At 41.5% G+C, this 16574-nt stretch overlaps 1 protein-coding gene across 3 annotated transcripts in view; it reads right to left on the bottom strand.

The window, feature by feature from the left end:
• NYAP2 (neuronal tyrosine-phosphorylated phosphoinositide-3-kinase adaptor 2) overlaps positions 1 to 16574 on the bottom strand; it is a 138738-nt gene that overhangs the window by 45933 nt on the left and 76231 nt on the right. For all 3 annotated transcript variants that reach the window (XM_077929928.1, XM_077929929.1, XM_028731108.2), the window contains exon 4: positions 644 to 1741. In XM_077929928.1, coding sequence (XP_077786054.1) covers positions 644 to 1741 — 1098 coding nt within the window. The remainder of the gene's footprint in view (positions 1 to 643; positions 1742 to 16574) is intronic.

Genomic DNA, 16574 nt, shown 5'->3' on the forward strand with positions numbered 1-16574 from the left:
AAGGACGGAAGTCAATTGCGCCACCTGTTTTGTGCCCTCTGATTCTTCCGACAAAAATTAAGCTCTTCCCGCCTAACCTGAGCGTGAGGATAAAGAACCACAAGGCAGTAACCAGCAAAGAGCAATTTTAGGACCTGAGCATTTTCTTTTACTTGATAAGAATAGTTTTAAAAAATATACAGCTGTCTAGCCTTCATGGCTTTCATTAAAGGTTTTCATTGCATTAAACATTTTAGAATCGCAAGGGAGACCTTTGAGAGAGGAAAACTCTGTGATGATCATTCAGTGGTGGTTATTGTTTTATTTGCTAATATGCTAAGTATTTGTGTGTTTTTGTATTGCAAACCACCCTGTGATCCTTGGATGAAGGGAGGCATAGAAATCCAATTAATCAATAATAAATAAATACAAACTCAGATATGAAAAGGGCCTTATATGAATAGTCCTAAACTAACCCTGGAACTCAAAAAGCAAATGAGTAAGTTGCATGGCGCCAAGTACACCAAACTCCTGAAATCCCAAAGGTAGGCTAGTTCATCAATGGAGGTACTGCACAGTTAGAAATTGATCAATGGCATGACACTGATCTCAGTGATCATCAGTAAAGAGTAAAATAAGTAAATACATGATTTGAAGCACTTACTCTCTGCAGGCTCTTTAGATCTTCTTCCGCTGGAGGATTTCCTCAGTAAGCTTCGTCCTGAGGTAAAAAGGCTGGTTAATTCCTCTAGAGGACTGGTAGGTGTTCTAGAACGGGAACTACTTTGCGATGATGACCCGTAGGTATTGACAGAGGTGTTTACCATTTTCCCTCCTTCTTGCAATATGTTTCTGGCTGTAGAATGAGGCACTGATGGAGAACTTCTTGAGAGACTTCCTGAATGTACAGAATCGTAAGGAGGAGGTCTTTTGAGACTTAAGGGGGTAAGTGACCGACCCATATTCACAGGAGAGGGGGAGGCAGAGTGGCTTTTAGGATAGCCATGCGGAGACTGTGTTCTGTATAAGGTAGAAGGATGTGGAGGAGAAGAAGAATGTCCTGGAGTACTAGTTCCATGAGATGCTGTCTGGTCTTTCTCCAGTTTTTGATGACTTGGAGTGTGAGGTGGCAGTGATGATGGAGAAGCTCCAGCTTGCTGCTTGATATAAGACACGTTTTCTAGCACAGGAAGCTTTATGACTTCCAGTGGTGTTAAAGGAGATTCATCAGAATTTGGGGAGCATTGCACTGGTGCAGGTGGAAATACCAGGAGTGGAGGTCTATGAGAAAGCAAATTTGGAAATGGTGGGGGTATATCACAAAGAACACCCTTGGGAGTGGATGGCACTGAGGACTTGGTGAAATCAAGGTCAGGCACTGTGGGAGTAGCACACTGAGAAGAACAGCTGTGATGGTCATACTCACATGGACATTTTGAATCTTGGCCTCCATCGTCAAAGATGGGGTATTTCATTTCCTCATATACTGCCTCACTTTGATCCTCCTCATCTTTTTTGAAGTCTCTAAGTATATTTCCAACCATTTCGATATAAACCGGTTCTTCTTCCTCAGTATCTGGAGCAGGACTGCTGACCTGTGATAAGGAGGTATCCCTGCTTAGTGTTGACTTTGTGGGGCCATGTTTTTTGATGTATGTCTCATCAAAAGATGCACTTAGCTGAGTGTTTGGGTTCCGTTTCGGCTTAGGGGGAGGAACCTTCTTTGTATATTCATCACTGTGAGGCCTTGGTTTGGCCGACACTGCAAAGGAACCAAAATACACATCGATCAGATGTTTAGTCAAAACATTGTCCACCTTTCAAACACCTATAGTTTAGCTACTCTGTTTTTACTTCTCCTGAACTACATGATGCAATGGAAGCAAACATTTGACAAAACACCATTCAGACTTCATGAAGCTCACTGGTATTTTAGATTTAATCTCCAGTGTTCAAAAATGATATTGTTTCAGGATAACTAATGTAAATGTGCCTCATGTTGTGCAGTAACCTTTGCTGATCACCTAAGTATTTTTAGATGAACTTGAGAGATCTAATCTTTTAACATCCTAAGGCTGCAATCCTATATCTACTTATATGACAGTACACATCCATTAAACTGAATGGGGAAATGAGCAGACATGCTTATTGGCCGTAGCTTATTCTGTAGCCTTTAAAACAGGCTTCCTCAACCTCGGCCCTCCATATGTTTTTGGCCTACAACTCCCATGATCCCTAGCTAGCAGGACCAGTAGTCAGGGATGATGGGAATTGTAGTCTCAAAACACCTGGAGGGCTGAGGTTGAAGAAGCCGGCTTTAAAACAGCTTCTTTCTGTTTGCTTTAGGAAGTACAGAGCTTTAGAATGACAATTAGATAAATGGCAATTAGATTGGGAGGAGCTGAATTTAACCAAGTTTCTTAAAAAATCAAAAACAAATTGAGATAACCATAGAAATTTACATAAACTGCTTTCTTGATTATTCTGTAGAGATTAATTTGTATGAAATCCTTGACCTTTCTATTCAAATGATCCCAAAGCAATGTTTTTATTTGCAGTTTCAAAGACAGTCCAATGTGTTGTTCCTGGGTTTATATTTGTAAAAAACAGGTAAGTTCCTGGGACACACTGAGCCTTCTAGACTTCCACTGAAGCCTTTGCAATACATTCATATGCATAGAGTCTTAGAATGATAGAGTTGGAAGGGACCCAACATCTAGTACAACCCCCTGCGATGTAAGAATCTTTAGCTGTGATGACAGACAGCATGCATTTGAAACAGGCAGACACTGGTTAATTTTTAGATGCCAAGTCTATTTCTGCTATATGTGTTAGTGGTATTTCCCCCCCTACACTGTTTGTCATCTGTAAATGCCATGTGAAAAAGAAGACATGAATCAATCATGGCTTCCCCATGTGTACCTGAAGCTTGTTCCGCAGTTTATGCTCACCACAGGGAGTCAACTATGCGGACCATGATGATCCTGTGCCAATCCCGGCCACGTGAGGAGACTGGTGAGCAACCAAGGTGGATTCAAGTGCCAATCAGTCTGGATTTCAGGAACTGGAAACAGTGCCTCCAGTTCCATAAATTAGAGTTCTCTGGATGTACTTTGACAGGTGCCTATAGCACAATATGCTTCAGGTTCATGCTGCTTTCCATTACACAACGAGCAGCATGGATTAAGCTGTTGGCTTTCATTAGATGTGGCAAGTCCTGAGCCGGGACAGGAGATTGTATGAAGTGACCTTCAGGTTCCTTCCAAGTCTTCCCTTTTTTTCATTCAGTGAAAAGGTCCTTTTCTTTCCTCCCCTCCTCCTTACTCCAATTCCCCAACAATAATTCAGGCATTATCTGTGTTTTCTATTTTGCATTGTGCTGTGCAGTCAAGAAAAGGAAGATAACATGGTTTGAAGTGCACCGTGGAAGCGTCTGGCATTTTCTCATCTGGTGTATGAATGCCATGTTATATCATATACAGAAAACAAAATACAATTAGTGGCATAAAGGTCGGCTGACTTCACCCTCATGCATAATATGGAAGATAGATGTCTACAAGAGGGGTCCTCCTCTCTTATCCCTTTACAAGACTCTTATATCTCTCATGCTACTGTTTGCATGAAGCAGTTTTCACAATGGAGAAAAATATATATATATATTAGCCTCTGCCTCCCCGCCACCCCACACAAAGTCTGGACTGTAAGTATTTCATAACACAATTTATTTAAAATGATCTATGGTGTGCTTTCCTGTTATTTCAAGCCCTGCCTGAATAATCCCTTACCTTCTCAGAATATTAAGAGCAAAGAAATTATTGGGAAAATGAAGTTCTGCTTACAGTAATCACAGAACAAAAAAAAGTGCAATGTTAAGTAGGCAGTTGCTGCACATTTACGTGTAACTAATTATTGGCATGGATAGTGTGTGTGTGTGTGTGTGTGTGTGTGTGTGTGTATGTGTGTGTGTGTGTGTGTATGTGATATCTGGGAGCGTCCCACAGGCAATGAAAAGGAATTATTTGGCAATCTATGTGCAAGAGAAAAAGGCACAACATTGCATTAGCACTGTGACATTTAGCAGACAAGGAAAACATTCCACGCATGCTGAGAACACAAACTCCCATGAATGGCTCATTCTGGCCAATTGCCATACTCAGTGATATCCACACCATCCACTGTTGTCTTTTTATAGACACTAAAACCGATCCGAGAAGAAACCTGCTGGTTTAGACCATGTACTCCAGGGCAAGAACAAATAAATCTACATCTACTCTCCCCAGACCACTCACGGGACTGAATCCAGGCTCACTCATTTCAACTTGGCTCCCAACTAAATCAATTGCATTTAAGTCATGATTAACTTGTCATGCTAATTTCAGCTGGATCTAAGTTCAACTAACCTAATCTAGAACCGAGCCACATTTTTTTATAAATTTCTGTTACCTGCCATACCCACTTTTCATCTTTATTGCTAAATTAAAAGGCATGTTAGCAGTGCCACACATGTATGTTGTTGTATGCATGCATCCCCACACCATTAAGCACAAATTAATGCTGTTGCATATTACACACACACACACACACACACACACACACAGCCTAAATAAAAGCAAAACTGAGTTTACCCTGGGTTTTTTTTGTCACATTTGTGTGTGTGTTTTACACACTTTCTGGTCTCTGAAGTGAAACACATACATTAAAATCTCTCACGACCTTAACAATAACCCAACCTTCTACCAACATGTGTTTCCATTATTTCATTGCTCTTATGGGATCATTAGAAATTTGTTGAAGTATTTTTATGTTGATGTTTTGATGGATGTACCCCAACCTGAGATCATTTGATGCAGTCTAGGCTTTGAAATTTTTTAAATAAACACACATCACCATTTTAATTCAGGTATTTATGGGATAAAATGCTGTTGTTCTGCAGATAGTTTCACAGAATCCAATTCCACATTCCATCTTTTAATCATACTCCTGACACCCATATTTGGTAGGTTCATTGATATGCAACCCCAGTTTTCTTACCTGCAAATCCTTTTTGTGGGTGAGTGGAATGAAGTCCTGTATACCAGGACTCTAAAACAGCATATGCAGGGTGAGCTTCAACCACCTTTCCTGACAGGATGTGGGTGGGGAGCGATAGTGACTGCATAACCCCCTACAGTCTTAGTTGACAGGCCTTCCTAGTGTTAGCATCTTCATCCTGTCTAGATTAAGCTTCATATATAAAGTTCACGGCATGTAATGCCTTAAGAGAGAATATTATGAAAATGATTTATAGGTGCTACATGACCAAAAATATATCATTTGCCCAATAATAAATGCTGGAAATGTAATGAGACTGAAGGCACTTTTTATCACCTTTGGTGGACGTGCCCGAGGATTAAGGCTTTCTGGGAAATGATTTATAATGAAATTAAGAAGGTCCTTAAATGTACCTTTCACAAGAAACCAGAAGCCTTTCTCCTGGGCATGGTTGGCCAATTGGTGTCAAAGAAGGATAGGATGTTTTTTATGTATGCTACAACAGCAGCAAGAGTTCTTCTAGCAAAGTATTGGAAGACACAAGAACTGCCCACGCTGGAAGAATGGCAGACGAAGGTGAATGACTACATGGGACTGGCTGAGTTGACTGGCAGAATCCGTGACCAAGGGAAAGAGACGGTGGAAGAAGACTGGAATAAGTACAAAGATTATCTTAAGAATTGTTATAAAATTATTGAGTGTTAAAATGTCAAGGGTATTGAAAAAAAACAGAATTACAGCTGTAAATGATTGGGTAAGAGAAGAAGGATCAAAGAAAATGAACAATATGCTAATGAAGCGAGGGGTTGCTGAGAAAATCTTAAAATAGGGATGTAGAAAAGGGAGGCATGGGGAAGTCGGTGAAACAAGCTTAAGAAAAAGAGGTTATGAAACTATACGTGTTTATATGTTTCTGTTTGTTTGTGTATTGTGAAGTGTATTGTGTTTACTTTATGTTGGAAAACCAATAAATTTTTTTATAAAAAAAATATTAAAAAAAATAGATTAAGCTTCAGTTTACTGATCCTTATCCATGAGAATGATACACTACAGTCTGCTGCCATACCTGAAGCTTTCCAGTAACCAGCTAAAGGAGCTCTAAACAAACAAACAAACAAACAAACAAACAGATGCATGGAGGTCTCCACTATAGTATAGGAAGAGAGAGAGCCAATTATTTTAATAATTATTTTATTACTTTACATGGAAATTTAGGCAAAGGGAGAAGAATATTCATGAAGAGATTTATGTATTTGTGGGTGGTAAATATACAAGTCTGCTCCAAAACCTAGAACTGGAATAGGAAGCATGTTGTCCTTCAGATCTTGTTGGTCCCATCATCTCTAACTGTTGGCCATGCTAGCCAGGGTTGATGGGAGCTGGTGACCAAATTAGGACGTCAGTATGTTCCCTGTTGGGACGCGGGTGGCGCTGTGGGTAAAAGCCTCAGCGCCTAGGGCTTGCCGATCGAAAGGTCGGCGGTTCGAATCCCCGCGGCGGGGTGCGCTCCCGTTGTTCGGTCCCAGTGCCTGCCAACCTAGCAGTTCGAAAGCACCCCCGGGTGCAAGTAGATAAATAGGGACCGCTTACCAGCGGGAAGGTAAACAGCGTTTCCGTGTGTGGCTCTGGCTCGCCAGAGCAGCGATGTCACGCTGGCCACGTGACCCGGAAGTGTCTGCGGACAGCGCTGGCCCCCGGCCTCTTGAGTGAGATGGGCGCACAACCCCAGAGTCTGTCAAGACTGGCCCGTATGGGCAGGGGTACCTTTACCTTTACCTTTATGTTCCCTGTTCCTAACCTCGAGAGCTCAGTTCTTGAAACAGATCTGATGGCACCCCAACTGAAGAAGCAGACTGATAATGTATAACATTTTTTAAAGGAGGTATTTTTGCAGAACAAAAGATCGGCAGAGCTTTCAGACCTGCTTGCCACATGCTGCACTTAATTCTAGAAGTTCTGCGTGCTCTTTGTCCTCACCACCTCCTTTCCTGCATAAGAATAGATTGAAATACGAAATTATGTTGTGACATTTCTTTTCATGATTGCTCAGAGTGTGAGGGGAAAGGGCAATTAAAACAACAACAGCAACTAGTTTGTCATTTTCTATTGTGCCTCACCTGTTTACCAGCTTTTGAGACCTCCATATGGAGTTAATTTACTGTGCAATTCAGCCCACTTAGAAGAATGACATTAAGTGCACGGGAAAATTAAACTCCTGCCTCCTCATTTATAAAGACACTATGCCAATAGGTATTTTAAAGCTGAACAACCTTTCTCTCTGCATCGCCTTAAGAACACACACAAAAATCCCTGAAATGAAAAAGCCATTCTTTAGAGATCTCACCTGCACACATAGCACATAGAATTAGGCTGTGGTACCACGCTTACTACAGGGTGAGTCCCATTAAATTAATCAGGACCCATGTCTGCATAAACATGCTAGGATTGCACAGTTTATCAGGCTATGCTTGGACAGATGTTGCATAGCCTATTATAGTGTGCATATGGGAGTGAATGGCTAATTTGCTCTGCATTGAACTCCTGATTTGCATTACAGTCAAAGCTGAAAATATACAAATAACTAGGAACTGAGGAGGAATATGTTTTAAATGGGTTCATACAAGGAATCTGGCAGTTCCAACCTGATAAAGCTTTGCCCACATTGGACCGCCTCTTGCACTGATCTGCTTGTATGCAAAAAGGAAGAATATATTATACGTATAGTACATATAAAAGAGTCAAGACCCATGTAGTGTTGTATTTCTGAAGCACAATTTTATAAGTACAGTTGTACCTTGGATCCCGAACGCCTTGGTACTTGGACATTTTGGCTCCCAAACACGGCAAACCCAGAAGTGATTGTTCCAGATTGCAAACGTTCTTTTGAAAGCTGAATGTCCGACAGGACTTCCGCGACTTCCAGTTGGCTGCAGGAGCTTCCTGTAGCCAATCAGAAGCCACGCTTTGGTTTCCAAACATTTTGGAAGTCAAACAGACTTCCGGAACGGATTCCATTCAACTTCCAAGGTACGACTGTAATATTATATAAGATTTTATATACAGTAGCATGCCTTCTTGTGTGTGTCTGTATATTGCCTGGTTATTTTAGAAAACCTGGAGCTTATGTGTGTACAATATGATATGCAAAATGATGCATACAATAATGCACATAATAGAATTGTGTGGGTTTTTAGCAAAATTGGTAAAAAGTAACTTGCTTCTTGTCAAGACCAAGGAGAGAAGATTTGGGGGGCGCACAGAGGAAACAGAGTCAGCACTGTGCTCTAGATACAACCATGGAACTCAACACAGATTTTCAGAAAGTTCCATCCCTACAAATAACTCATTTCTACTACTACTTTTCGGTTAGTTATGATTGGAGATGTATCAGTGGTATATGTCTGCCATTTAAAAACACAGCCTAACTACCACGATAAATGCTGAAGACTGATTAACAGCAGAAATTCGTGAATGTTGGTTTGAAACTCAACCCCACAGTGCTCAATGAAGTTTACCCCTTGTGAATAGAATTGCAAGCAGTATAAATCAGCTGATGTAGATACCATAGTATGAAATCAAAGCCACAAATGTCAAGGTTTTGTTTTTTCAAAATTGAAAAGGGCTTTATTTTGAAACTAAAATTGGGGTTGTTTCTTTGATTTTGAGGATTGTTTCAGAAGTAGTTTTAGCTCTGTATACAGCATGGATGAAGATGTCTGCCAGTCTTGAATGATGATATATTGGATGGATCCAGACTTCGTCTGCTTGAATCAATGGAACTTAACTTAGTCATGACTAACTTGTCCTGCAGATTTTGCAAGCAATGTGAAATAAAGGGGAACAAAGGCACAAAGGGTAAACACTGTTATTCTGCCCTTAATCTGAGAGCTCCAGACTGCCTTATCTTCTGCATGAAACCAGGGACTCAGCTAGACTGGTAAAGAAAAAGCAATTTATATGTTGTATGTGCAATATAGCATTGTGCCATCAGATGGCGACGTGGAGTCCTGTTTTCCTCTACCTGTTTTCCCTGTTTAAATTTACACTTCAAACTGAAATGCTTCTTTAAGGTGTCTAGATCTTGCCCAGCTCTTTGCTTCTCTGCTTCTACCAAACTGAATTAGTTAACCTTTCCCACAATGAAGTATCCATCCACAGAGTGTTCTTGGCAAATTACAAAATGACTGATTACTCTCTCCACTTAGGGTCTTTTGCCTCTGGACTTTACACTTTAGCACCATATTTTTCATCAGGACTGTGTAACTGAACAACCTTGAACAACCACAAGAAAATAATAAAAATTCATCAAAAAGGACACTGCGGCTACGAGTTTTGTTTTCAACCAAATGGTTTGGAAATAAGTTGTTTTATGCCTTTCTTTAAAAACCCAGAGGTTTCTTTCTTTTGGTGAGGAGGAACCCACATGTAGGGAAACTGTAAAGAGCTTAGTAGTTAGATTTTAGATTTCTTTGAGAGTTTATTTCAGAGAGAAAATATCAGTACTTTCTGATCAAAATGTTTTCACAAAATATGGTTTGTAACTGGAAAAATATTAACATTATTTACAGTTAAATACTTCATTTCCTTCCATCCCCAATAATTGATGGGAATTGTTTGTGTTTCTTGATAAACCCAAAAAGCTATTTTGGAAACAGGACAATAGATGAAGCCTACTGACATTGGGGGGACGCGGGTGGCGCTGTGGGTTAAACCACAGAGCCTAGGACTTGCCGATCAGAAGGTTGGCGGTTTGAATCCCCGTGACGGGGTGAGCTCCTGTTGCTCAGTCCCAGCTCCTGCCAACCTAGCAGTTCGAAAGCACGTCAAAGTGCAAGTAGATAAATAGGTACCGCTCCAGCGGGAAGGTAAATGGCGTTTCCGTGCGCTGCTCTGGTTTGCCAGAAGCGGCTTAGTCATGCTGGCCACATGACCTGGATGCTGTACACCGTCTCCCTCGGCCAATAAAGTGAGATGAGCACTGCAACCACAGAGTCAGTCATGACTGGACCTAATGGTCAGGGGTCCCTTTACCTTTTACTGAAATTGGGTAGGCACACAGCTGGCACCAGGCTCTTTGCACTCTGTAATAAAGAGGGTGCTCCCTTTCAGTTCCATATAGAGAAGTCAGCTGGGCTGGCAGCTGAATCTTGGGGCAGTCCTTCGCTACCACTTCCTGTCCCCCAGCATCTGCCACCTGAGGCAGTTTCTTCACTCTGGTTGTACCTGCCATGCAGGGTCAAAATGTGGAAAGAGTAGATCTGCAAAGCAGAAGTGCTTATAATCACAGGACTGATTTTGAATCTTGGACCTGAATCCCCAAGTCAGTTCTCCAATAAATTTGGGTATTCTGATGCTCCTCAGTTTCCTCTGGGCCAGCAGGGGCTACCCCCCCCCCCAAAAAAAATGTCCAAAAAGCATGGAGGCAAAACGCGGAGTAGACCACAGCCTGGCCTCAACAGCCGGTTTCTACTCCTCCTCCTCCTCTTCCTTGGTGGTGGAGGTGATGGAAGTCCCACGGCTGCCATGTTCGTCTCTGCTCCGTCTCCTCCCGATGTCGTGATTGCAAGCATGTGGTGTCAGGTGTTACACGTGTGGCATCAGGACATTGCATGCACAATGTTGGCCCCCCACAATCGGCCTGGCAAGCTGGTGTCTCTGCTCTGTGCTGACCTCCTTACCATGGTGTGGTGTTCGTACGGAGCCCCGGGTCGTCTCATGGACTATTGACCTGTACACCACTAATCCGCTGCCACCAACCAGGTCCTCCCCAGTAAATCACTTAGTCAGGTTCTCAAGTTAATAAAGAAGAGTTTAGTTTGTTGCAGATACAAACAAACTTTAACTGAATTCCAAACATTGTTACTCTTTACCTTCTTAGCCTTAGTTTATCCTGTCTCTATCTCTTCTACCTCCCCTCACACAAGAACCAACTGCACTAACTGTCTCTCTATTTCCAACTGCCTGCCAACTGCTTTTCCAACTGCCTTTCCCAACCAACCAACTCACTAAAACCAACCAACTAACCACCCCCAAACCTCGGGCTAAGCCCTTTTATAAACAGGTAGGCTCCACCTCCAGCTTTCCTATTGGTCTACATTTTAACCCTTTCTCTCCCGCCTATACAAACACTTTCAAATGAACGGGCAAACACCACACATGGGAATACATATGCTAAAAGCTAATACATATGCTAAAAGCTAAAAAATGACAGACGCTGTTGTTTGACCAAAGAGAACTATGCAAAGTTTAAACTCTGCAAAGAATTGCCCCATAAGCAAATCTGCAGTGGCATTACGTGAGAAAGTATCCAATGAATCAAAAAAGTATTAAGAGCAAAGCAATATGTATTTGCAGTCTCCCTGGAGATTAATCTGTGCATCCACAGATCAGCTGTAATTAAACTGATATCACTATGTACTCTCACTGTTACCAATCAGGTGACAGGATTTCAAAAAGAAAATTAGCAAGCCGCTAAAGATTACTTGTGAAAAACAGGATTTTTCCTGCAGGGACAGAGTACCAATATTCTCATGATAGCCATTTTTAAAATAAAAAGTCCTCCTGCTGTTATCTCCCTAATTTGTTTATCAATGGGTTGTCTCATCACCACCTCATGCAGTTTGGAAAAGAAAAGAAAAACATTAACAGGACATGCAGTTTTGTTGAAGGGTGACCAGCAAAGCACATTTTAGTTCACATTTGATCATTTCAGGCCTGAGACCTGAGGGCCTTCACTGAAGTTTGTCTTGATTGCATGCAGGAATGGGGAAGAAACTCAATTCAATTTGCACTTAAAGGTGAACCTGCCAAATCCACATTTTTAAAAAAAACGATCTGTGAACGAAAACATGATCATCCTTTGAAAAATCGCACTTTTCTGAATTTCGCAATGCAGTTCTCCAGCTGAGCAAAGTGTACAATGATGCATAGATCAAGGCAAAGTGTGCGTACAAATGCCTAAGTCAGTGACAATAATATACATAATGCATTGTATTAAGGAAAGTTGTTTGCAAAACTGCATTTTTTGTCAAAACTTCATGTGTTTATTATGAGAAGTTTGCAGTAAAATGCTGAATAATTTTTATAAGGATAAAAAAAGCACAAATTGCTGCAGAATTGCGGAGAACTGAATTTAAGATTGTAAAAACGAGAAACTGAGTTAGCCCATTAATTGGCAGATTTGTTTCCCCCTCATTGTGTGAAGAAGATTTGCATGGACAAAGTAGGATCCTATGGGAGATCAAGGCACTATCCTATGGTGAGGTAGTGGAGCTGGAACATGGGAGCATTCAGCTCCAGAACTGTTTTCATATCATTGATGTTTGGATGAAAACTTTTCTGTCCCCCCAATATGATATTGCTGTGGTGGTTGCTTTATATTCTAATTTTCTCCAAGGAGCTCAAAGTGGCATGCACAATTCTTCAACTCTACATTTTATGTAGAAAACAACCCTGTGAGGTTGATTGGTGTTAGTGACTGGCCCAAGGTCACCCAGTCAGCGTCGTGGCTGAGTGGGGATTCGAACCTTTACCTCTCAGGTCCTAATCCAGCATTCTAACTACAACACCACACTAAGGAGTCACCAGCATTATGCCACTGCTGCAGTTGAGGAGTCCATGGTATGGCTCCTGGGCGTATATTTCAAAGATATGCTGTATTGCCATTTGTTCTTATACAGCAGCGGAGCCATATCACTTTATATTGTGAGTGCAGACGGGGCTTTGGCTGAGCAGAAGATATTACATGCTACAGTCGTACCTTGGAATTCGAACAGAATCCATTCCAGAAGTCCATTTGACTTCCAAAACGTTCATAAACCAAAGCACGGCTTCTGATTGGCTGCAGGAGCTTCCAATCAGAAGCCGCAGAAGCCCAGTCAGATGTTCAGCTTCTAAAAATACTTGGCAAACTGTAAGAGTCACTTCTGGGTTTGCGGTGTTCAGGAGCCAAAACCTTCGAGAACTAAGCTGTTTGAAAACCAAGGTATAAGGGGTTTACCAAGAGTGACACAAATAATGCCTCTTTAGACTGTGCTGCAGCGCTTGTGAACAAGCAGAGGAGAGCCATTTTCAAATTAAAAGGACATCCTAGCAGCAGTGTACATTTTCCTACCTCAGCTAAAGCCACCAGAATTGCAAAAGCCCATTGAAACCCCCCTTGTGAATATGGCCAGGTCACAGAAAGGAAAGGAAAACCTGAATAATTTTGAGGAAGTGTTCTCTTTTTAATGTATCGTTCTGGATGCTTTTTCCTCACAGCAATTGCATAACTGACAGACTTCTCTGTAGTTTATTATACCCATTAGTCAAGTCCTGTATTCCCCAAACTGAGCACACCTAGTAGTTTTGTGGTGAGCTGCGCTCTCCATTCTGAGCATCTTATCCACAGTATTTAAAGGAGTGCATCCCATGGATACTTCACAGAGGTTGTGCTTCACCCTGCTTAGGAAGCTTGAATGGCAGTGACCTAGAGGCACTGTATCCCACATTTGGAGACATTGGTGTTATCCTTCTCACCCATCACAGCTTTTGTATGAACCCAACTCCCTTAAGCTCCACAAATACCGGTTTGCCACTGCAGAGTTGATGGAGGACATGGGGTTAGGCAAAGGTCAAATAGCTTTGGGTGTCATTTTGATGTCAAACAGCAAATATCTGCCAAACATTCCCTGCATGTCCACAACTGGATGAAAATAAATATTTGGCGAATAGTGAAAAAGAACGTAGAAGGAATTTCTGGAAATAATAATAAGTGAAGAAAATAATAATTGGGAGGGAGGGAGGGAGGGAGAGAGAGCACACACTGGGAATTAATGAGTGAATAGGGTGGTCCAGAACCCACATATATATATATATATCACTCAAGAAATCACTCAAGATATCCCTCAAGTAATTAAGGAACAAAAGAAGAAAAGGCACACTAGCCTGGGAACCTCCTCTCAGCCCAGAACATTGGAGGCTATACACCACACCTTCAACAGTATTTATAGGAACTCAAACACTGAGATCCTGCTCTGTTCCAGTAACAAGAAGCCGAAAGCACCAGCCTGAAGATGACGAGTGAGACCTCGTCGAAACGTCGCCTAGACACCCCAACTTTTACACGGGAAGACACCCGAGGACACCAAAACCTGCATTCCTGTACCCGTGAAAATCTACGAAAGCAAATATATATATATATATTTTCATATGAAGATATATATATATCTTCAGGCTGGTGCTTTCGGCTTCTTGTTACTGGAACAGAGCAGGATCTCAGTGTTTGAGTTCCTATAAATACTGTTGAGGAGGTGTGGCCTCTAATGTTCTTGGGCAGAGAGGAAGTTCCCAGGCTAGTGTGCCTTTTCTTCTTTTGTTTCTTAATTACTTGAGGGATATCTTGAGTGATTTCTTGAGTTGTATCCTGACCCACCTAAGTGGTACTCAGGATACAACTCAAGAAATCACTCAAGATATCCCTCAAGTAATTAAGAAACAAAAGAAGAAAAGGCACACTAGCCTGGGAACTTCCTCTCTGCCCAAGAACATTAGAGGCCACACCTCCTCAACAGTATTTATAGGAACTCAAACACTGAGATCCTGCTCTGTTCCAGTAACAAGAAGCCGAAAGCACCAGCCTGAAGATGACGAGTGAGACCTCGTCGAAACGTCGCCTAGACACCCCAACTTTTACACGGGAAGACACCCGAGGACACCAAAACCTGCATATATATATATATATATACACACACACACACACACACCAATCCGCATAAATGAGCAAAGATTCCACACAGAGCAGAGGATGTTTAAAGTGAGTTTTTATCCCCTTATCAGCACAATTAAGCACACAATCCGCAGACAGGTTAGCGTATCTTGACTACGAGTGCTTGCAATCAGTTTCTCAGCACAACATAATTCCCAAGCTGCTAAGTACGTGTCATATATTTTAACACCCAACAGACAATGCTTTGCAGTGTTTGCGACTTCCTTGAATGTTAATGTATCTATAGGTCTCAAAGGATGTGATTCCTGTACAGATTCAGTTAATGCAGTATGAAGTGTTTGCGCTAAATGTTGGCTTTTAAGGAAATCAAAATACAAAATGGTAAAAGACAATTGATATGTAGCAGAAAGTACAATCTCTGTGATTGCAATGTGTGCTATTGAAATCCTGAATGAAACCTCTAACATGCCTGAAGTTGTTTCTTCAATAATGACTCCAGGATCTAGTATTCAACTTGCTATTGATATGTAGATCAAAACACACTAAATTCTTAGTTAGCAGCACAAATAAATGTAAGGCATTTGTTTAATCAGAGTCAAGTGCTTCCTTTACGTATTCTAGCACCTCAGAAAACAACTGAAGTTATTTTTTAAATGATCAATAGCAGGTATAATGAAGTGGAAACTTAACAAAAATAATCAGGACCAAAAAAAAATGGGCTGTCTGCAAAATTCAGTACCCTGTTTCTATTATAAAGATGGGAATTACGGATGTGAAACAAGGTTAAAATATTAGCCAGTTCAGAGTATTGTCCTTATTCTAGTTTGCATTTGTGATGATATCACATAGCTGAATGAAAATCTGACGCAACCCAACTTCCACTATGCCTATTGCTAGGAAATAAACTGCTGATGAGCAAGAAGAATATTGGGTTCTACTAAATCTTAAGTCCTTTAAACACTAGTTGGTCATAAGCAGGATGGGAACACCCCCTACCCAAAAGAAAAACCTGACAGCTTCAACTCTTTTCTGATCTAACTCATATTTCTCTGCTGTGGCAAGAGTGCACTATGGGTGTTTGGCATCCTGGATGGGTTTGTAGCAGTGATTTGATAGAAAATGGTGTTGCTTTGGTGTGTGGGGGGGCAGCAATTACTGGTATAGTAATTGCCTCTCCTAAAAGGTAAATGCCCTCAATAAGTCAACCACTTTGAGAGATTATAGTGCAGGAGAAACACTTTTGTCTGAGAGAGAATTATAGAGCAGCAAGAGGTACCTTTTCCAGGCAGGGTGCTCACTTGAGATTGCACAAAGAGTAAAAATTGCCAAGAAAATGTTCAGCCTAAGTCCCATTGAAACAAAACGCAGTTGATCGAGAGTTGTGCTCTTGTTCAAATCCCATCCATGTTGATGAGCTGCCCAGAGGAGGAAATGTGTCTGGCCAATTGTGCCATTACAAAAATAGTGTACATGTGGAAGCATTGTTAAAAGCCTACATGGGTCTACATCTGTTCCAAGTGAAAGACACAACGGCATCTATTGGATCAGAATCCAGTAAGCACAAATCATTTTTTTTCTACTGTTATGAATGCAAATGGTCCTTATCTTTTCCTATATCACCCTGCACTTCCTCCAAGTAGCCCTTCACATTTTATCCTAACAGCCCTCTGTGGTAGGCTAGGTTGACAGATAGTGATGGGCCCAAAGTGACCCAGTAACACTACATGGTGATGAGGGATTTTCGAACCAATGGTCTCCATACCTTAGTTCATAATGGCACCATACCCTACTCTTGCTGGGTGGCTGTTGCAACCCCTCACAGATAGCACTCCATTCACAAGGTGGAAGGAGTCACGTC

The sequence above is a fragment of the Podarcis muralis genome, chromosome 6 (genome assembly GCF_964188315.1).
Source record: "Podarcis muralis chromosome 6, rPodMur119.hap1.1, whole genome shotgun sequence".
In the NCBI taxonomy this organism is placed as follows: Eukaryota; Metazoa; Chordata; class Lepidosauria; order Squamata; family Lacertidae; genus Podarcis; species Podarcis muralis.